General features: G+C 46.4%; 2 protein-coding genes across 2 annotated transcripts in view; one reads left to right on the top strand and one right to left on the bottom strand.

Annotated features, from left to right (window-relative positions):
• The window catches only part of LOC145362251 (NF-kappa-B inhibitor alpha-like), a 48,459-nt gene that overhangs the window by 3,982 nt on the left and 21,752 nt on the right, over nt 1–22,725 (top strand). The window lies entirely within an intron of this gene.
• LOC145362223 (gap junction delta-2 protein-like) lies at nt 4,370–17,417 on the bottom strand. Its single transcript, XM_080218286.1, has 2 exons — nt 17,085–17,417; nt 4,370–5,997 (listed from the first exon to the last, which is right to left on the bottom strand). The coding sequence occupies exons 1-2, from the start codon at nt 17,153–17,155 to the stop codon at nt 5,145–5,147; spliced, it is 924 nt and encodes a 307-aa protein (XP_080074412.1). The 5' UTR covers nt 17,156–17,417; the 3' UTR covers nt 4,370–5,144.

Raw genomic sequence — 22,725 nt, 5'->3', positions numbered from 1 at the left:
TTGGTACGTGATCTCAGACTTTTGCATCTTTGTTCCGATGCAAATGTCCAGGCTTTGTGGGGTCTTTGATTTTGCTGGCTGCTTTATAAGGTTTATTTATTAGTGTCACAAGTAAGGCTTACATTAACACTGCAAATGAAGTTACTGTAAAAAAAATCCTCTTGTCGCCACATTCCAGTACCTGTTTGCGTACACAGAGAAAATTTAGCATAGCCAGTGCACCTAACCAGCATGTCTTTTAGACTATGGGAGGAAACCGGAGCACCTGGAGGAAACGCACAGAGTGACTGAGGTCCTTTATATTGCTGGCTGCTTTTAATTGCATCAAGGGATGTGGGGAGAAAGTGGAATTATGGTATTGAGATCGAGGATCAGGCATGACTGTATTGAATGGTTGAGCAGGCTCAGAGAGCCGAATGGCCTTTTCCTGTGCCTAGTCTCTATGTTTGAAGATAGTTCAGCAAAGTTAGGGTTGTTTTCCACAAGTAGAAGAAGAGATTTGATTGAGGTGTTCAAAATCATGACAGTCGTAGGAAGAAACTGTTCCCATTTGTGAAAAGATCGAGAATGAGAGGGGACACAGATTTAAAACAGCTGGTAGAAGAAGCAAAAGTGATATGAGGAGAAACATTTTTACGCAGCGAGTGGTTAATGTCAGGAATGGGGTGCCTGAGGATGTGTGGAATTACACTGTTACCTGAAAAGTTTAAAATTAATTTATTAGTGCCACAAGTTGGCTTACGTTAACACTGCAATGAAGTTACTGTGAAAGTGCCTAGTTGCCACACTCCGGCGCTTGTCCGGGTACACTGAGGGAGAATTCAGTATGGCTAATGTACCCTAACCAGCACGTTTTTCGGAGGAAACCGGAGCAAACCCGTGCAGCGAACGTGCAAATTCCACACAGACAGTAACCAGAGCCAGGATTCAAACCCAGGTCCCCAGCACTGTGAGGTATCTGCTAACCACTGTGCCACCATGCCATGCAGGGGTACTGAGAGGAGGCAGGAGACTGGAGCAATCCAGGAGCCATGCAAACATGATGGAGTGAATGACCTCCTTGTGCATTGTAACAATTCCACGATTCTCCTCTTTCTTGGCCTCTCTCGGTCTTTTTTTTCTTTCTCCGCCACTTATTTTCTGTCTCTCTCTCTCACTCAATCTCTCCCTCCCCTTTCTGCTGCAGTCAGGAGGGAGGCCAGTACAGCTTTTTATTTCGTCCCAGAGGTAGTTTTTATCCTGGTCAGACACCGCCACAACTTCTTTAATATATTCACCATGCCTTGAGAAAAATGTTCAGAACAAGAGAATGAAATTCAGAAAAAGGAATCAATTCAGATCTAACTCAGAATGACCACCTGTACAACACTGTTACAAAAGAATCGCTGCTTGTAAAACCATGCTGGAATTAAAACTGGAGTTAAAATCGGAACACTGCTGCTCACTAGTACAATGATATGAAGCTTCCAGGATTTCTCCCTCACATTTGCATTTGAATCCTTCCTAGCTGCTGTTTTGATTCTCGTGTCTCTTGCTCAGAGACAGATTAATTTGAATAAAAAGCAGAAACCACTGCCTTCAGCCTGTTAGAACATGTCATGAAACAATAATAAACATTCCTGTAACGTTCTGTGCCAGGGGACATTGGGACACAGGAGCAGGAGGAGACCATTGACTCATCGAGTTCTACAGTGGAGAAGGAGGTCACTCAGCCTATTGAGTCTGCACTGACCACAATCCCAGCCCAGGCCCTATCCACATAACCGCAAGCATTTACCCTAGCTAGTTCCCCTGACTCTAAGGGGCAATTTAGCATGGCCAGTCCACCTAACCTGCACATCTTTGGACTGAGAGAGGAAACCCACACAGACATGAGGAGAATGTGTAAACTCCACACTGACAGCGACCCGAGGCTGGAATTGAACACAGGTCCCTGACGCTGTGAGGCAACAATGCTAGCCACTGTGCCACCCGTAGTAATGTCATAATGAATGGCAGAGCAGACTCAGGGCTGAATGGCCTACTCCTGCTTCTAGTTTCTATGATGGACCAGTGCCGTACTGAGGGAGTGTTGAACTTTTTAAGATCTTTGTTGGATCGATGTGAAAGATTGCGTGGCCAATATTTCAGAGATGAGCAGAGGGAGTTGCCCCCAGCATCTTGGCCAATATTCATCCCTCGACTGTCAGAGACAGTCTGGCTGTTACCACATTCCCGTTTTAAGGGATAAAGGCATAGAAGGATATGCTGATAGAGGTGAGATGTAGAGGGGTGCGATGAGGCTCATATGGAGCACGAATATCAGCAATGGGACTCACTGCAAAACAGCATCAGGAACATTGGGGCACGAGGAGGCCATTCAGCCCCTCCAACCCATTCTGCCATTCAATTAGACTACATCTTAATACAGTTCAGTTCTGGAATAAAATTGAAAATGCTGGATAAACTCAGCAGGTCTGGCAATATCTGTGGAGCAAGAAACAGAGTCAACATTTCAAATCCCTATGTCTCTCCTGCAGAAGACGCACAGTGGTTAGCACTGCTGTCTCACAATACCAAGGACCCGGATTCGATTCCAGCCTTGGGTCACTGTGCGGAGTCTGCACGTTTTCCCTATGTCTGCATGGGTTTCCTCCGGGTATTCTGATTTCCTCCCATAGTCCGAAAGACGCGCTGTTTAGGGGATTGGCCATGCTAAATTGCTCTTTAGTGTCCAAAGATGTGCAGGTTAGGTGGATTGGCCATGCTAAATTGTCCCTTAGTGTCCAAAGATGCGCAAATTAGGTGGATTGGCCATCCTAATTTGCCCTTAATGTCCAAAGATGCACAGTTAAGGTTAATTGACCATGCTAAAATGCTTCTTAGTCTTCAAAGATGGGGGCAAAGGGACAATTATTTCAATTAGGAGGCGGTGAGTGTCTGGAACAAGCTGCCAGAGTTAGTATTGGGGCTGGGTACAATTTTGTCTTTTAATAAACATTTAGACAGTTACATGTGTAAAGTGGGTATAGAGGAATATGGGCCAAACGTGAGCAATTGGAACTAGCTTAGTGGTTAAAAGAAGGGATGGCAATGACAAGTGGACAGAAAGGGCATATTTCCCTGCTGAAGAGAGAAAAAAAGATAAAAAGCTTAGGTACAGTTGGGGAATAGAGTTCTGAGGCCTCCCTGGTCTATTCTTCATGTCCGGTTACATTACTGACAGGAACCATCATGGATTAAATTTGAACACAATGTCCCAGAGAACAATTCAGTCCCAGGCTGGCAGCATCTCCATGGTTTTATTAATATCAAGAGTGATCCTCATGAAGATGATTCCTTCATTGTTCCATTCCCAACTGAAGACTGAAGGCAAACGTGCGGGAATTAAACTCTAAAGCAGAACTTAAAATCATAGAATCCCTACAGCTATTCAGCCCATCGAGTCTGTACTGACCACAATCCCACGCAGGATTCCCATAATCTCAGTTACCCTCCTAATCCCCCTGACACTGGGGCAATCTTAGTATGGCCAATCCATCTAACCTGCACATTTTTGGACAGTGGGAGGAAACCAGAACATCCGGAGAAAACCCATGCAGACACGGGGAGAACATGCAGACTCCACATGGGCAGTGACCTGAGGCTGGAATCTAACCCAGGCCCCCAGCGCTGTGAGACGACAGTGCTAACCATTATGCCACTCTACTGCCCAACTAGGACATCATATCAAATGATGTCTCAGAGTTCCTTACTTCCAATCCTGAAGAAAGCTCCAATGGCAAGGGCAAACAGTTAGGGAGGTGATGGCCTATTGGTATTAACGTTAGACTATTAATTCAGCTAATGCCTGGGGACCCTGGTTCGAATCCTGCCATTGAAGGATTTGAATTCAATAAAATGTATCTGGAATTCAGAATCCACTGAAACCAATCTGGTTTGCTAATAAGCAGCATGGTGGCACAGTGGTTGGCACTGCTGCCTTACAGCACCAGGGACCTGGGTTCAATTCCCGGCGTCAGTCATTGTCTGTGCAGGGTCTGCACATTCTCCCCATGTCTGCATAGATTTACTCCGGGTGATCCAGTTTCCTCCCACAGTTCAAAGATGTGCGTGTTGGGTGGATTGGCCAGACTAAATTGCCCCTTAGTACTAGGGAGATTAGGAGTGTTTTCTCTGGGTGCTCTGGTTTCCTCCCACAGTCTGGTAAAGATACTGGTTAGCTATATTGACCATGCTAAAATCTCCCTCAATGTATCTGAATAGGTGCCAGAGTGTGGCAACTAGGGGATTTTCACAGTAACTTCATTGCAGTGTTAATGTAAGCCTTACTTGTGACACTAATAAATGAACTTTAATGTCCTTTAGGGAAGGAAGTCTGCCGTCCTTACCCAGTCTGGCCTACATGTAACTCCAGAGCCATAGCAATGTGGTTGACTTTGAACTGTTCTCTGGAATGACCTAGCAAGTCACACAGTTCAAGGACAACTAGAGATAGGCAATAAATGCTGGCCCAGCCAGCCACACTCTCAACCCATGATGAATGAAAAAAAAACTAGGAAATTACTTGACCGTTTTGCTGTACAATTGTCGTTGGAAGCGCCATTTTCCAGCTGAGATCTTGAGTGGAAAGCCTCATCTGCTTATACGGATGGATGTAAAAGATCCCATGTCATGGTTATGAAGGAGAGCAGGGATGTTCTCCCCTGGTGTCTTGGACAACATTCATCCCTCCGTCAACATTGCATACTTAAAAAAAAATTATCTGGTCATTAATCACATTGCTGTTCCTGGGATCTTGCTGTGCCCAGATTGGCTGCCATGTTTCCTACATTACAACAGTGACAGCGCTTCACTCTTAAGTGGGTGTAAAGTACTTTGGGATGTTCATTGGTCATGAAAAACTCTATATAAATGCAAATCTTCCTTCTTCTTGGATTTATGAGTTTCCTTCACACTACTGGGTCCTTGAATTTCTTTGACTCTACCAGCAGGCCACACTCTACAAAGACAAGCTGCGGTCATGGGCCAAGTACAATTTTTTTTTAACCATTCCCTTCCAATGAATTTGGTTGTCTCTGGGTTTGTCCTGATGAGTACAAGATGGGAAACATTGACTGCGTGTTTCTTATCCCAGAAATACTTATAAGATCACTCAAAGTCACTCAGACGTACGCAGACTCACTGGTTTGGGTCCTTCCCTGGGTGCTAAAATACTGTGGCACCTTCTTCCTGATCTCGAATGCGGACTTGCCCTTGGCACGAACCCCTCGGACTGCTGTCTTGATCTTCCTCCAGCCCAGATGGTTGAGCTCAGCGAGGTTCAGGACCACGCAGATACCACTGACAGCGAACATGAACACCAGGAAGATTGTCTTTTCTGTTGGCCTGGACACATAGCACTCCACCTCCTTGACGCAGGGATACCGGTCGCACTCAAAGATGGCAGGCACGTTGAACCCGTAGAGAAAGTATTGTCCCATCAAGAAGCCAATCTCCAAGGCGTTCCTGAAGACCACCTGGATGATATAAAACCGCGATATGCCCTCCTGCTGTTTCATCTTTGCGCTCTTGCTACTGATCCATCCCGAAAGGTTGGACCTCCTCTTGCCCTCTGTGTGGTCCAATTCCCGTGACGTTACAGTTCCCTCTGGGCTCTGAGCTGGAATCCCATTGATAAGGCTGCACCTCGGCCTCTTGTCTTCCTTCTGCTCCAGGGACATCCTGGTGCAATCCCCCTCCAAGACCGGGTAGAGCACGGAGAAACGTTTTTCCTTCTGCTTCGACAACTGGTGCATGGAGTATGTGATGAAGCAGAGACTGGGGGTGCACACCAGGATGATCTGGAAGACCCAGTATCTGATGTGAGAAATGGGGAACGCCCGGTCGTAGCAGGCCTGATTGCAACCGGGCTGAAGGGTGTTGCACATGAACATGGCCTGCTCGTCCTCGTAGACCGTCTCCCCAACAATGGCGACGATTAAAATCCGAAAGATCACCACCACTGTGAGGAGGATTCTGAAAAGCAAAGACCAAAAGTTACCTGGACAGATCTTACAAGTATTTCTGGGATAAGAGACATGCAGTCAAAGTTTTCCCTCTTGTATTCATCAAAACAAACACAAGAATGCTAAACATCAGTACATGAGTAGACTGGGACTACACTCATTGGAGCTCAGAAAAATGAGGGGAGATCTTGATCAGATAATCCTGAACTAGTACTCCTTTGTCCTCCCAATTTCTGAAATTTCTCCCCATTTAGAAAATCGTCTACGCCTCTTCTGTGGAGTGCTGTTCCCCAGAATAACTGAAGGCTGGGTCAATGAATATATTCAAGACAGACTGACAAGGAAGTCAAAGGTTATGGAGGTAAAGACAGGAAAGTGGGGTTGAGATCACAAACCAGATCTGCCAAGATCCTATTGGATGGGAGAGCAGGCTCAAAGAGCTGACAGGCCTATCCATACCTATTCCGACGTTCCCTCATTCACTGTATACAATTTTCGTCTCCTTACTTGAGGAAGGACATACTGGCACTGGAGGGGGTGCAGACGAGATTCACTAGGTTGATTCCGGAGTTGAAAGGGTCGGCTTATATGGAGAGACTGAGTAGACTGAGGCTATACTTATTGGAATGCAGAAGAATGAGGGGGGATCTTATGGAAATATATAAGATTAAGAAGAGAATAGATAACATAGAAGTAGGGAAATTGTTTCCACTGGCGGGAAACAGAATGAGGGAACATGGACTCAAAATAAGGAGGAGCAGATTTAAGGCTGAGTTGAGGAGGAACTTCTTCACACAAAGGGTTGTGAATCTGTGGAATTCCCTGCCCAGTGAAGCAGTTGAGGCGACCTCATTGAGTGTTTTTAAGGCAAGGATAAATAATTTTTTTGAACTGTGAAGGAATTAAGGGTTGCGGTGAGCGGGCGGGTAAGTGGAACTGAGTCCACAAAAAGATCAGCCATGATCTTATTGAATGGTGGAGCAGGCTTGAGGGGCCAGATAGCCTACTCCTGCTCCTAGTTCTTAGGTTCTTATACCTTATGTCAGCTCTGATGAAGGGTCATCCTCACTTGAACTGTTAGCTCTATTTTCTCTCCACAGACGCTGTCAGACCTGCTGAGGCTTTCCAACATTTTCTGTATTTGTTTCTCTTGCAGGCTTTGATGTCAAACTTTTAATTGATCACAACTATACCCTTCAACTAACCAGACCAAGTCACAGAGTTCTCTTAAGCAGCTGTTTTAATGCAAGCCATAGCAAGGACATTGGAAAGCTATAGCGCACATCTCTGTAGCTAGTTAGTGTGGCATATTCCAAGATACAAAAGCAATTATAGTTTTCAAATTCACTTACAGGTAGGTGTTCTATTCCAATCACAATTGCTTTATACTTGTTTCATTGCAATATCCAATCAAAGTGAAGGCTTAAAACAAGTTGTCATGGTACAGCTTATTCCAGTGAATGGGATCACTCCCTTACAACTAGTTAGAGATATGTCTGAATTACTGAGCTTTGCCCAGACTAATGGCCTTGGTGCCTATCTGCAAAGGCTCTGAGAAGAGCTTTGTTTTTCACAGCAGCTTATGTGACATTTAAACTTATGTCATTATTAGTGCAGTCAACATTGTCTACATGGTAAAAACTGGGCGGCATGGACAAGTTGGGCCAAAGGGCCTGTTTCCATGCTGTAAACCTTTATGATTCTATGATCCTTTCAGTTTCAGATTCCAGCATCTGCAATAATTAGCTTTTATCAAGAATGCCAAAGTTTTTTGTCTTGTACTCATCAGGACAAACACAGGAATGCCAAATTTTAAAGCTAGCAACAATTTTTACTGCATGAGAAAAGGATGCTGATTGGATAGCAGGTCAACTCCAATTGGTGGACGTATTGCTGTGGCGAATGCACCAGGGAACCATTGCCACCCCACACTTCTATTTAATTCAAAAAAGGCATAATGCCTGGACATGTTCCTTTTGCCCGCAGAGGATAGGTCCCTGATATCATCGTAACTTAAGCAAGTGTAATTAAGCCACATTGCAAGCCTGAGTGATAATCTTAAATTGGTTGTTAGTGTAATTCATAGCTGTCCAATCAAATTTTACAGGAGTACATAAGTATGTGAAATAACCCCTGCACAGCACAGAGTTACACAATAAAAAAATTTAAACTTAATGAACACTGCAATGAAGTTACTGGGCAAATCCCTAGTTGCCACAACCTGGTGCTTTTACAGGTAACACTGAGGGAGAATTTAGCAGGGCCGATGCACCCTAACCAGCACATATTTTGGAGTGTGGGAAGAAAGCTGAGCACCCAGAGGAAACCCACGCAGACACTGGGAGAATGTGCAGACTCCACACAGATAGTGACCCAAGCCGGGAATTGAACCTGGGTCCCTAGTGCTGCGAGGCAGCAAATGCAAGTCTTTATAAAGTCACATCCAGAGAAGTCACAGGTTTTCTTATGAAAGTGGTTTCTACAGTCATATTAATTTCCAACCACATAAATATATCACCATTTAAAAAAATCATGGAATGTGGGTGTCACCAACAGGTCCAACATTCGCTGCTTATTAATGTATGTAGCTTCTAGCAATTATGAGTGAGCCACTTTGCAAACCTGAGTGCTAATCTTTAACCGGTTATTAATTATAATTCTTAGGATTGTTGAGACAGTGCTGCCCAATCGTGTAAATGCTGACTGACAGCATTTACAATTCAACCACGTGGTGGTTCAGGAGACACATGGAGCAGCCCGGTGGCACAGTGATCAGCACTGTTGCCTCGCCATGCCAGGGACTCGGGTACAATTCCGACCTTGGGTGATTGGCGTTTGCACATTCTCCCCATATCTGCATGCGTTTCCTCCGGGTGCTCCTGTTTCCTCCCACATTCCAAAGATGTGCAGGTTAGGTGGATTGGCCATGCTAAATTGCCCCATAGTGTCCAAAGATGTGTGGGTTAGGTGTATTGGCCATGCTAAATTGCCCCCTAGTGTCCAAAGATGTGCAGGTTAGGTGTAATGGCCATGCTAAATTGCCCCTTAGTGTCCAAAGATGTATAGGTTTGAGGGATCAGTGGGGTAAATGTGGAGGGTTACGGAGATAGGTCCTGTGTAAGGTCTGTTGGAGAATTGTTGCAAATAGCCTCTTTCTGCACTGTAAAAACTCTATGACTTGCAGGCCAGGCCAGGTAAGGATGGCAGATTTCCTTCCCTAAAGGGACATTAGTGACCCAGTATGGTTTTTACAACAATCGGAGTATTGTCAAGGCCACCATTACTGTGAGCAGTTTTGAACAAAGAACAAAGAAAATTACAGCACAGGAACAGGCCCTTCGGCCCTCCAAGCCTGCACTGACCATGTGCCCGACTGAACTAAAAGCCCCTATGCTTCCGGGGACCATATCCCTCTATTCCCATCTCATTCATGTATTTGTCAAGATTTCCTTTAAAAGTCATTACCGTATCCACTTCCACCATCTCCCCTGGCAACAAGTTCCAGGCACCCACCACTCTCTGTGTAAAAAATTTATTTCATACATCTCTTTTAAAACTTGCCCCTCACACTTAAACCTATGCCCCTAGTAATTGACTCTTCCATCCTGGGAAAAAACTTCTGACTATCCCTCTGTCCATGCCCCTCATAATCTTGTAGACTTCTATCAGGTCTCCCCTCAACCACTGTCACTCCAGTGAGAACAAACCAAGTTTCTCCAACCTCTCCTCATAGCTAATGGCCTCCATACCAGGCAACATCCTGGTAAATCTTTTCTGTACGCTCTTCAAAGTCTCCACATTCTTCTGGTAGTGTGGCGACCAGAATTGAACACTATATTCCAAGTGCTGCCTCACTAAGGTTCTATAAAGCATCAACATGACTTGCGAATTTTTAAACTTAATACCCCGGCCAATAAAGGCAAGCATGCCGTATGCCTTCTTTTGACTGCTTTCTCCATCTGCATTGCCACCCAGATCCCCTTGCCTATCAATACTCCTAAGGGTTCTGCCATTTACTGTATATTTCCTATCTGTATTAGACCTTCCAAAATGCATTACCTCACATTTGCTTCCCTTATTGAGGGAAAGCTGCTATTCCATAAGAGGTGTTTAATAAAGGTTCACTGGGATGATCCCTCATATGGAGGGGTTGTCCTATCAGGGAAAGAGTAAACAGGTTGGGACTGCACTCATTAGAGTTTAGAGGACTAAGAGGTGATCTCATTGAAACATATCGGATTCTTAAGGGGCTTGACAGGGTAGATGCTGAGAGAATGTTTCCCTCATGGGAGAGTCTAGGATCAGAGGGCAGAGTATCAGGATAAAGGGGCGCCAATTAAGACTGAGATAAGAAGCAGTTTCTTCATTTGGAAGGTTGTGAGTCTTTGTAACTCCTTGCCATAGAGCGCTGTGGGGGCAGAGTCCTTGTGTATATTTAAGGCTGAGTTAGATAGATTTTTGATCGGTAAGGGAATCAAGGGAAAGGACAGGAAAGTGGACGTGAGGAATGTTGGATCAGCTATGATTCTACTGAATGGCAGAGCAGGCTAGAGGGGCTGAATGGCCTACTCTTGCTCCTATTGTCTTAATGAGGCCAGTTTTATAATTCCAATTTTATTAATTGAATTCCAATATCACCATCCGCCATGGTGGGATTCAAAGTCATATGCTGAGGTCATCAGCCTGGGCTTCCAGATCACTAGTCCAGTGACATTACCACTCTGCCACCATTGCAGCACAATGGCACATGTGTGGCACAGTGGCTAGCTCTGCTGCCTCACAGTGCCAGGGATCCGGGTTCGATTCCTGGCTTAGGTCACTGTCTGGTGGAGTCTGCACGTTCTCCCCGTGTCTGCGTGGGTTTCCTCCCACAGTCTGAAAGATGTGCCTGGCCGTGCTAAATTCTCCCTCAGCGTACCCAAACAGTCAGAGATAGACAGTCACCGGAGTGTGGCGACTAGGGGAATTTCACAGTAACTTCATTGCAGCGTTCACGTAAGCTTACTTGTGATAAAAATAAACTAACTAAACCATTCATTTGATCTCTAATCAAACTCCATATTCCTGTTTTTGCCCCATATCCATTAACTTTTGGTTAACAAAAATGTGTCTTTGGTTTAAGATTAATAATTGCTCCAGCTCACATCAGTTGCAGAAGAATTCCAAACCTCTGCCAACCATTACCACTCCCTCCGCCAGTTTGTCCCTTCACATCTTTTGTCATTTAATCTCACCCCATCCCAGTCCTTCCATTTTGTTCTACTTCCCCAGTGTTTAAAGTTTATTTATTAGTCACATTAACACTGCAATGAAGTTACTGTGAAATTCCCCTAGTCACCATACTCCAGCGCCTGTTTGCGCCAATGTGCCTAACCAGCATGTCTTTTAGACTGTGGGAGAAAACCCGTGCAGACACGGGGGGAGCGTGCAGACTCCGCACAGGCAGTGCCTCAAGCCAGGAACTGAACCCGGGGGGTCTCTGGCGCTGTGACGCAGCAGTGCTAACCACTGTGCGACACTGCTGCCAGTGTCCCCTTTAGCAGGTACCGGAGTGTGGCATCTAGGGGATTTTCACAGTAATTTCATTGCAGCGTTAATATAAGCCTACTTGTGACTAATAAATAAACTTTATTGCCCTGCACCCTGTGACAGTACGTCAGCACTGAAGGAGGTTATTCAGGCAACTTGTGGCAATTTAAAACTACTCTTTACCCCACTGCCCTGACTGCTTTCCCTTTCCAAGTCATTATGCAATTCCCATGTGAAAGTCATAGAATCATACAGCAGAGAAAAGGCCCTTTGAGTCTGCACTGACAATAACTACCACTAGAGGCGCACTGATCCCATTTTCCTGCACTTATCCCATATCTTTATAGGCAGAACGTTCCAGGTCACAACCACACATTGCTAAAAATATTTCTCCTCCTCTCTCCCTCTGGTGTTTATTTATTGTAATTATTATAAGTAAATCTATGCTTTTCCCCAGTGCCAATGGAAACAATTGTTCACTAAGACTGAAGCAGGAAGGGACTAAAAATGAAACTCAGTTAGGAACAGCTCGTGATTGCTGGGGAGTTCTTGGTCTGAGGAGGGTGGTTTCCAGACACAAGAACTATGAGTGTGGTTCTGTCTTATTAATGCAAATGATAAAGCACGTGCTTGATTATTCTGCATGTCAGTGGGAGACAGTGGGCGGTGGTATTATTATCGCTTGACTATTAATCCAGAAACTCAGCTCATGTTCTGGGGGCCTTGGGTTTGAATCCCGCCACGGCAGATGGTGGAATTTGAATTCAATAAAAAATATCTGGAATTAAGAATGTACAGATGACCATGAAACCATTGTTGGAAAAACCCATCTGGTTCACTAATGTCCTTTAAGGAAGGAAATCTGCTGCCCTTACCTGGTCTAGCCTACATGTGACTCCAATAGCAATGTGGTTGACTCTCAATTGCCCTCTGAAATGGCTTAGCAAATCATTCAGTTCAAAGGCGACTAGGGATGGGCAATAAGTGCTAGCCCAGCTAGTGATGCCCAAGAATGAATTTAAAAAAAGACTTGTGGAAACGCATTTATGTGACTCCTTGAACAGCACCTTCCAGCACAACCTCTCCCATATAGAAGGACAGATTCATGGGGAACATTACTTCCCAAGTTCCCCTCCCGCTCCATCCTGACTTGGAAAAGTATTGGCTGTTCCTTCACTGTGGCTGGGTCAAAATCCTGGAACTCCATCCATAACAGCACTGTGGGTACACCCACACTACAGGGACTGCGACAGTTCAAGAAGGCAGCACACCATCACCTTCTCAAGGGGCAGTTTTTTTTTCATTCATTCCTGGGCATGGGTATTGCTGGCTGGCCAGCATTTATTGCCCATCTCCAGTTGCCCTTGGAGGGCACTTGAGAGTCAACCACAGCAGATGGTGGAATTCAGTAAGGATAGACAATAGCACCTCCTCCACGATCATCCTCAACACGGTGCCCCACAAGGCTGAGTCCTCAGCCCCTTACTATACTCCTTATAGACCTATGATCGTGTGGCCAAATTCCCCTCCAATTCGATTTTCAAGTTTGCTGATGACACCACCCGTAGTGGGTCGGATCTCAAACAATGACGAGACGAGTACAGGAATGAGATAGAGAATCGGGTGAACTGGTGCGCCAACAATAATCTCTCCCTCAATGTCAACAAAACGAAAGAGTCATTGACTTCAGGAAGTGTAAAGGAGAACATGTCCCTGTCTACATCAACAGGGACAAAGTAGAAAGGGTCGAGAGCTTCAAGTTTTTAGGTGTCCAGGTCACCAACAACCTGTCCTGGTCGCTCTCCTCCTGCACCGGCATCCACCCCCCCACCCCTCCCCGCCATGCTGACACTATAGTTAAGAAAGCCCAGAACACCTCTATTTTCTCAGAAGACTAAGGAAATTTGGTATGTTAACTACGACTCTCACCAACTTTTACAGATGTACCATAAAAAGCATTCTTTCTGCTTGTATCACAACTTGGAATGGCTCCTGCTCTGCCCAAGACCACAAGGAACTACAAAAGGTTATGAACAAAGCCCAATCCATCACACAAACCAGCCTCCCATCCATTGAATCCCGCTACTCTTCCCACTGCCTTGGCAAAGCAGCCAGCATAATTAAGGACCCCATGCAACCCTGACATTCTCTCTTCCACCTTCTTCCGTTGTGACAAGGATACAAAAGTCTGAGGTCACGCACCAACCGACTCAAGAACAGGTTCTTCCCTGCTGCTGTCAGACTTCTGAATGTAATTACCTTGCACAAAGTTGATCTTTCTCTACATCCTAGCTATGACTGTAACACACATTCTGCACCCTCTCTTTTTCTTCTCTATGTTTGTATAGCATGCAAGAAATAATACTTTTCACTATGTTAGTATATGCAACAATAATATATCAAATAAAAGAACGCAATAAAACAATCTGGAATTAAGAAAATACTGATGACCATGAAACCGTTGGAAAAACCCATCTGGCTCACTAATATAGCCACATGTGGGCCAGACCGGGTAAGGACAGCAGATTTCCTTCCCCTAAAGACATTATTGAAACTAGATGGGGTTTTCTGACAATCGTTTCACAGTCATTTTAATCCCAGATTTTTTTATTGAATTTAAATTCCACCAACTGCGTGGCGAGATTTGAACCCAGGTCTCCCAGACTATTGAGCTGAGTTTCTGGATGAACAGTCTAGCGATAATACCACTAGGCCATCGTCTCCCCATTAGGGATGGGGGGAATAAATTCTGGTCTTTCAAATGATGCCCACACCTCGAAAACGAATGAAGAAAAGAGAGTAAGGACAGGGTTAAATTCAGTGCGGTAACCTGCTTTCTGATTAAATAATACCGCCAGTCGCACATGAATAATAGGGACATAGTGGAGAGTGCCTGGTGGCAAAGGCCTCAATGCCTTCTGGCTGGGAGCAGAGGAGAGTGGGGGGGAGTTTGGGGGATGGGGGGAGACTGAACACAGTGAATAACGATTAAGCAACATCTTGGGAATCAATCAACCAGAAAATGGGCTCCTGTGCTTTAATTTTAAGTCGCTGACCCAAAAGTCTTTCCCTCGCCTGACAGAATGTACAACGCTGGGTGTCTGGTTGCACACAGTCCCAATGCTGCTCTTTGGCTTGTTTCCGTCCCCCACATTTTAACCTCTGATTGTGACAAACACTTGTCCTCGGCAATAATGACACGGGTATTACTCTTGCTCAGTGGGTGTCACCTGTGTCTGAAGGTTGAGGGTTCAATCCCCACTCCAGGCACTATGAGTTTTAATAAAATCCAAATCAGTGGGTGAAATCAAAATTAAGCCACAGAGCTTTTTTCTACTGAGTTTATTGACCTTGTTCAGTCTCACAGCTCCCCCCTCACACAACCCAGAGTCCCAGCTATCCCCTATTTATATCAACATGTTCAGTCTCACAGCTCCCCCCTCACACAGCCCAGAGTCCCAGCTATCCCCTATTTATATCGACTATTTCAGTCTCACAGCTTCCCCCTCACACAACCCAGAGTCCCAGCTATCCCCTATTTATATCGACATGTTCAGTCTCACAGCTCCCCCCTCACACAGCCCAGAGTCCCAGCTATCCCCTATTTATATCGACTATTTCAGTCTCACAGCTTCCCCCTCACACAACCCAGAGTCCCAGCTATCCCCTATTTATATTGACTTGTTCAGTCTCACAGCTCCCCCCTCACACAACCCGGTGTCCCAGCTATCCCCTATTTATATTGACTTGTTCAAACTCACAGTTCCCCCCCCACATAACCCAGTGTCCCAGCTCTCCCCTATTTATATCAACTTGTTTAGTCTCACAGCTCCATCCCTGCACAACCCAGTGCCCCAGCTATCCCCTATTTATATTGACTTGTTCAGTTTTACAGTTCCATCCCCGCACAACCCAGTATCCCAGCTATTCCCTATTTTTTTCATAGAATCCTTGTAGTACAGAAGGAAGCCATTCACTCCATTGACCACAATCCCACCCAGACCCTTTTCCCATAACCCCCACATGATTACCCTAGCTAGTTTCCCTGACACTAAGGAGCAATTGAATGTGGCCAATCAACCTAATCCCCACATTTTTGGAGTATGGGAGGAAACCGGAGCACCCAGAGGAAACCCATGGAGACATGGGGACGCCCCAGGATTGTAAAAGGCGCTAGATAAATGTAACATGTGGAACATTGCCCCACCCACAAGGCTGCCAGTAACAACAAGGTGGCCATGGCTGGCACTGCCCCAATATCCCCACCACCTACAACCCCTCACCTCCCACCCCACTGTGAGCCAACCTACACCCACCTTCACTCTCTCTCGCACACGCACGCACGCACACACACATGCAAGCACAGACACACGCAAGCACAGACACACACCAGCACACACATGTAAGTACACACACATGCAAACACACACACACACAAACACACACTCACACAATGGGGACGATTCTTCCAAAACAATTCTAAGCGTCAAATTTGCGTAAAAACAGGACTAAATCCTGCTGCTTTTTCTCAGCAGGACTTTCAGAATGTATCTCCCACACTTGGTGGCAGGGGTCGATTCCCACTGGAGAGGCCAGCAGCATAGTTCTGAATGCGCCACTGCACACGCTCCAACTTATCAGCGCCGAGATCAGCACATGCACAAAAGGTCCCGCACTGCCGGCCTTCCAATCGCTGGCCAATTCGATCACAGGCCAGCCCTACAACCCCACATAGCTGGCCCTCCGATTCACCCCCCCCTCCCCCAGTCGCCGGTCTCCTGGCCGTCACTGGCCCAGTCCCGATGTCTCCACCACCAGCTCCCCGCCAGCCCCAATCTCTCCCACCCCCACCCCTCTCCAGCAGCCCCAAGTTAGAGCAGTGCAGTGGGCTGGGAGAATCACCCCCATTCTTACTCTCTTTCTCTAACTCTCTTTCTCATGCACATGTACACTATCTCTAACTCTTTTGCTCTCTTTCTCTCACATTCTCTCTCACACACAGTCTATCTCTCTCTAACCCCCTCTTTTGGTTTCTCTCTCTTTCTATCACTCTCTCACACACTCTCTATCACTCACACTTTTTCTCTCACTGTCATGCACTCTCTTTCTATCACTTTCTCACTCCCTGTCACATGCATTCTCTCTTTCTATCACTCTCGCTGGCTTTCACACACACTCTCTCCTTCTCTCACTCTCTCATGCACTCTCTCTCACTCTTCCTTTCTCTCACTCCATCTCACACACTCTCTTTCTCTCACTCCCTCTCACACACTCAGTCTATCTCTCTCTCTCCCTCTTTCTCTATCTTTTGCACTGCACTCTCTCACACACAATGTTTGTAATTTTTTTCTAAATTCTCCGTACAATCGAAAAAGTCACATTTCAATAAATGCAGAGGAATCACAAGGTTAAATTAAGACCGTTTTCTAAATGGACCCTGCACATATTGGTAGATTGCGGGCAGGATTTTACTGGATGGATTTGCTGGCGTTTTGTTTTTAACCTAAGAGGTGAACGTTTAATCATCCCCCCCCCAACCCCCCCAACTCCTTTCTGAGCCAAGCTCACCTTCCGATCATGGTGGAGTGCTGCTGTACAGCTGCCTCCAGCAGCCTCTCCAAGATAGACCATTCGCCCATGGCTGGAGGGACCTCAGGAGACCCAAATCGAGGAGGGGTGGGCTCAGAAAGTTCCCGGACTCTTCCCTTTTTATCTCCAGTCCCGAGATCCCGGTCCACGGTTTCGGGGGAGCGAGAGAATCCCCATGGATTTCACGGGGCGACCATTTCATCCGTGAAGCTGTGTCCATTCACCCACGCTACAAGCCATTAGGACCCGCACTGTTAACAGATAATAATCAAAGTCGACTCGCTTTAATCGGATTCAGAGTCAATCCATCAGAAAAAAGGTATTTTGGTTCCCTGCTTTTTTAATCTTTGCCCAAATGAATCCCAATCCCTGGCATCCTGTAGCCCAAGGAATTTTATCTTCACCAATCATTTCAATCTCCTCAGTTTTACACTGGTGATTTTTTTTTATATAAAATTCACAAAAGCGACTCACCAGCCAGCCTGACTGAACGAAACTATCCTGTACAAAAGGATTTGCCTCTTTCCCATCATTGCAAAGCCCCAAAGGCTTGATTTTCTAATCTTAATTAACTGTGATGGCTTCTCTCTCTCTCTCTCTCTTGACTTCTCAAAGGCACTATTGCCATCTGTACAGAATAATAGACTTAACATTCACCGAGCCCCCGTGCGGGGAGGGGACATCCCAAAGAACTTGATGTCCCCAAAGGTTGGGGGGTATCCAGCACTGGGGGGGGGTTATAATTTGAGGGTGAGGGGTTAAACCTCTTTTTTAGGATTGAGGTGAGGAGAAATTTCTTCACCCAGAGAGTGGTGAATGTGTAGAATTCACCAGGGAGGCACGGTGGCGCAGTGGTTAGCGCTGCTTCCACACAGCTCCAGGGACCCGGGTTCAATTCCCGATTTAAATCACTGCCTGTGCGGAGTCTGCATGTTCTCCCCGTGTCTACGTGGTTTTCCTCCGAGTGCTCCGGTTTCCTCCCACACTCCAAAGATGTGTGGGTTAGGTGGATTGGCCGTGCTAAATTGTCCCTTAGTGTCGGGGGACTAGCTAGAGTAAATGCATGGGGTTATGGGGATAGGAGCTGGGTGAGATTGTGTGCGGTGCAGACTCGATGGGCTGAATGGCTTCCTTCTGTACTGTAGGATTCTATGATTCTACTACCACAGAAAGTAGTTGAGGCCAAAACATTGCATGATTTCAAGAAGAAATTAGATATAGCTCTTGGGGCTAAAGGGGTATGGGAGGGAAGAGGGGTTGGTGATGAAGATATTGAGTTGGATGATCAGCCATGATCATAATCAATGGCAGAGCAGACTCGAAGGGCTGAATGGCCTACTCCTGTTTCTAGTTTCTACGTTCAATTGTGCAATCTTGGAAACGCATATGGTAGGCCCTGATTTGAGCACAGCAAGATCCCAGGAACAAGATGATGGCCAGATCGCTGGCTTCTGCACTGCGCTTGCAGAGGGTTAAGTTGTAGAAACCATTTGCGCCAAGGCATGAGACCATTCGGCCCATTGTGTGCCTGCTGGCTCTCCTCTCAGGAGCAATTCATGAAACACCACCCCCCCCCCACATCCCTGCACACCCCACCCCCCTTTTTTGGGATTTTTACAAAAATATAGAAAACAGAGGAAGATTTACCAAACCCCTGATGGAGACCAGTCTGCTCATCATGTCTGCGCTGGCCAACAAATGAGGCCCCTTCTCCCTGCCCCGACTCCAATCCCAATTTTCAGCAGTTGGTCAATAGATTCGAAGGTCATGGCATTTCAGATGAGTATTTGGGCACCTTTTTAAATTAGTTGTCCCTGCAACCCTACTGGATTGAGTTCCAGACACCAATAACCCTCAGGGTGAAAGATTATTTCCTCATCTCCCCTCTAATCCTTCTACAAATCGTTAAGGGGTAATTTAGCATGCCCAATCCCTTAACCTACACATTGGGTGGCACAGTAGTTAGCATTGCTGTCTCCCAGCGCTAGGGACCTGGGTTCAATTCCCAGCCTGCGTCACTGTCTGTGTAGAGTTTGCACGTTCTCACCATGTCTGCGTGGGTCCCACAGTCAGAAAGACGTGCTGGTTAGATGCACTGACCCGAACAGGCGCCGAAGTGTGGTGACTTGGGGGAATTTCACAGTAACTTCATTGCAGTGTTAATGTGAGCCTTGCTTGTGACTGATAAATTAACTTTAAAAAAAAATTCATCTTTGGTGTGTGGGAGGAAACCTGAGCACCCGGAGGAAACCCACGCAGACACAGGGAGAATGTGTAAACTCCACTCAGACAATGACTCAAACCAGGAATCGAACCCGGGTCTCTGGTGCTGTGAGGCAGCAGTGCTGCCCAGAAATCACCCACAATCAACACACTGGGGATTCCCATTGACTAGAAACTGAACTGGACCAACCATATAGAATCCCTACAGTGCAGAAAGAGGGCATTCGGCCCATCGAGTCTGCACCGACCACAATCCCACCCCAGTAATACCACGTATTTACCCTAGCTAGTCCCCCTGACACTAAGGGGCAATTTAGCATGGCCAATCCACATAACCTGCATATCTTTGGACTGTGGGAGGAAACCGGAGTACCCGGAGGAAACCCACGCAGACATGGGGAGAACATGTAAATTCCACACAGACAGTGACCCAAGCCGGAAATCAAACCCAGGTCCCTGGCGCTCTGAGGCAGCAGTGCTAACCACTGTGCCACCGGCTACTGTGGCTACCAGAGCAGGTCAAAGATGAGTAACTCATCTCTTGACTCCCCAAAACCTGTGCACCGTCTACAAGGGACAAGTCAGGAATCTGATGGAATACTCCCCACTTGTCTGGATGGGTGGAGCTCCAAGAAGTTCAACGCCTCCTCAAGCGGCAGTTAGGGAAGAGACAGTAAATGCGGAGCCTAGCCAGCAGTGCTCCCATCTCGTAAATTAATTTTAAAAAGAATTTCCTTTAATAGACGGCACAGTGACAGAATGGTTAGCACCGCTGCCTCACTGCACCAGGGACCCAGGTTCGATTCCCAAAGGGTCATCTGGACTCTAAACGTCAGCTCTTTTCTCTCCTTACAGATGCTGCCAGACCTGCTGAGATTTTACAGCATTTTCTCTTTTGGTTTTAGATTCCTGACTTGGATCACTGCCTGTGTGGAGTCTGCATGTTCTCCCCATATCTGTGTGGGTTTCCTCCAGGTGCTCCAGTTTCCTTCCACAGTCCAAAGATGTGCAGTTAGGTGGATCAGCCATGCTAAATTGCCCATTAGTGTCAGGGGATTAGCTAGGGTACATGCATGGGGTTAATGGATTAGGGCCTGGGTGGGATTGTGGTCAATGTAGACTTGATGGGCCGAATGATCTCCATCTGCATTGTGGGATTCTATGATTCTATAGAGCCCCATCTGTCTACTCTTGATCATCAGTAAAGTGATGGAAAGGGTCATCAACAATGCTACCAAGTAGCACTTATTCAGTAATAACCTCCTCATGGACACTTAGTTTGGGTTTCACCGGGGTCTCTCAGTTCCTGACCTCATTACAGCCATGGTTCAAACATGTACAGAAGAGCTGAATTCCAGAGGTGAGGTGAGAGTGACTGCCCTTGATGCTGCAGCTATATTTGACTTAGAATGCACTCACAATTAATCTGGTTTCAGAAATGGGGCAGCGGCCTTTATTTTTTAATCGCATCGAATCCAATTCATAAGAGGTGGTGGGTGCCGGTGGGGTGGAGGGGGTGGGTGGTCTAATGGAATGGAATTTTATTTAGGCAGAGTTGATGATCACATTCTATTTAATTGCTGCCTCGTGTTCACAGTGAGTGGTTTGTGCAGAACAGATTCAGGATGAAAAAGCAGTCAGCTGAAATAAAAACTGAAATTGCTTTTGACGATGTAAAGAAAGAAAGACTTGCATTTCCATAGCACCTTTCCCGACCTCAGAACGTCCCAAAGCTCTTCCCAGCCGACAAAGGGGTTTTTGTAAGATGTTTTGATGTGGCAGACAACCACATACAGCTAGGAAAGGCAATGGCCTAGTGATATTATCGCTATACTACTAATCCAGAAACTCAGCTGATGTTCTGGGGGACCTGGGTTCAAATCTCACCACGGCAGATGGTGGAATTTGAATTCAACAAAAAAAAATCTGTAATTAAAGATCTACTGACGACCATTGTTGGAAAAGCCCATTTGGTTCACTAAGTCCTTTAGGGAAGGAAATCTGCTGTCCTTACCTGGTCTGGCCTATATGTGACTCCAGACCCTCAGCAATGTGGTTGACTCTCAACTGTCCTCTGAAATGGTCAAGCAAGACACTCAGTTCAAGGCAACTAGGGATGGGCAATAAATGCTGGCCCAGCCAGTGATGCCTATGTACCTCGAATGAATTGAAAACCCCCATAAACTGCACAGTGAGGATCACCAGAAAGTCTGTTTTTAGGTGCTTGTTTTGGGGATGGGTATTGGCCAGGAATGCCTCTTTTGGGAAGGGCAGGGTCCAAAACAGAGACATGGGGCTCTTTATTTTGGGAGAGCAGACAGGGTCTCAATTCAAACCCTTTTCAAGGGACAGTACCTTCAACAGTGCAGCACTCCCTCAGTACCACACTGAAGAGTCAGCTTAGGAAATATCAAGTTTATTTATTAGTGTCACAAGTAAGCCTTACATTAACACTGCAATGAAGTTACTGTGAAAATCCCCCCAGTTGCCACACTCTGGCACCTGTTTGAGTCAATGCACCCTAACCAACACGTCTTTCAGGCTGTGGGAGGAAACTGGAGCACCCAGAGGAAACCCACACAGACACGGGGAGAATGTGCAGACTCCGTACAGACTGTGACCCAAGCCGGGAATCGAACCTGGGTTGCTGGTGCTGTGAGGCAGCAGTGCTAACCCACTGTGCCACCCCTGGCCTGGAGTGTGAGCCTGAACGCACAGTTTTCTGACTTTGGAGCAAGAGTAACTGCCATCCTTTGTCAACCTACCTACCCCACCACTCCTCCACATGCTGGCCCCCCTTCCCCCCAACACCTACAATGGAATTTGAGCAGAAATTCAAGTGTGTGGAATGAGTTGCTGCAATACCTTTAAATGTCATCAGCTGGCGCTGCTGCGCTAGGATTCCCCTTTTCACCTTCCAATTGCCTCTTAAAGGGACAGAGGTTGAGAGTCGTGGAGGAGCTCTGAAGATCTGACCCTGAAGCCTTCTCGTTGGCACCTGAACCCTGCAAGAAGGGAAACAGAGGCCAAATGCCTTTTCTGCTGTGTAATGGATAGCACAGTGGCACAGTGCGTTAGCACGGCTGCCTCACAGCACCAGGGACCCAGGTTGGATTCCCGGCTTGGGTCACTGTCTGTGTGGACTTTACATGTTCTCCCCGTGTCTGCATAGGTTTCCTCCGGGTGCTCCAGGTTCCTCCCACAGTCCAAAGATGTGCAGGTTAGGGGGATTGGCCATGCTAAATTCTCCTTCAGTGTACCCGAACAGGCACCAGAGGGTGGCAACTAGAGAATTTTCACAGTAACTTCATTGTAGTGTTAATGTAAGCCTACTTGTGACTAATAAATACACTTTCCTTTGGGGCAACACGGTGGCATAGTGGCTAGCACTGCTGCC

Source organism: Carcharhinus amblyrhynchos, unplaced genomic scaffold, assembly GCF_965287045.1.
Source record: "Carcharhinus amblyrhynchos unplaced genomic scaffold, sCarAmb.v2.hapA scaffold_37, whole genome shotgun sequence".
Lineage (NCBI taxonomy): Eukaryota > Metazoa > Chordata > Chondrichthyes > Carcharhiniformes > Carcharhinidae > Carcharhinus > Carcharhinus amblyrhynchos.
The sequence above is the reverse complement of the archived record's forward strand: the minus strand, read 5'-3'. Positions and strand labels throughout refer to the sequence as shown.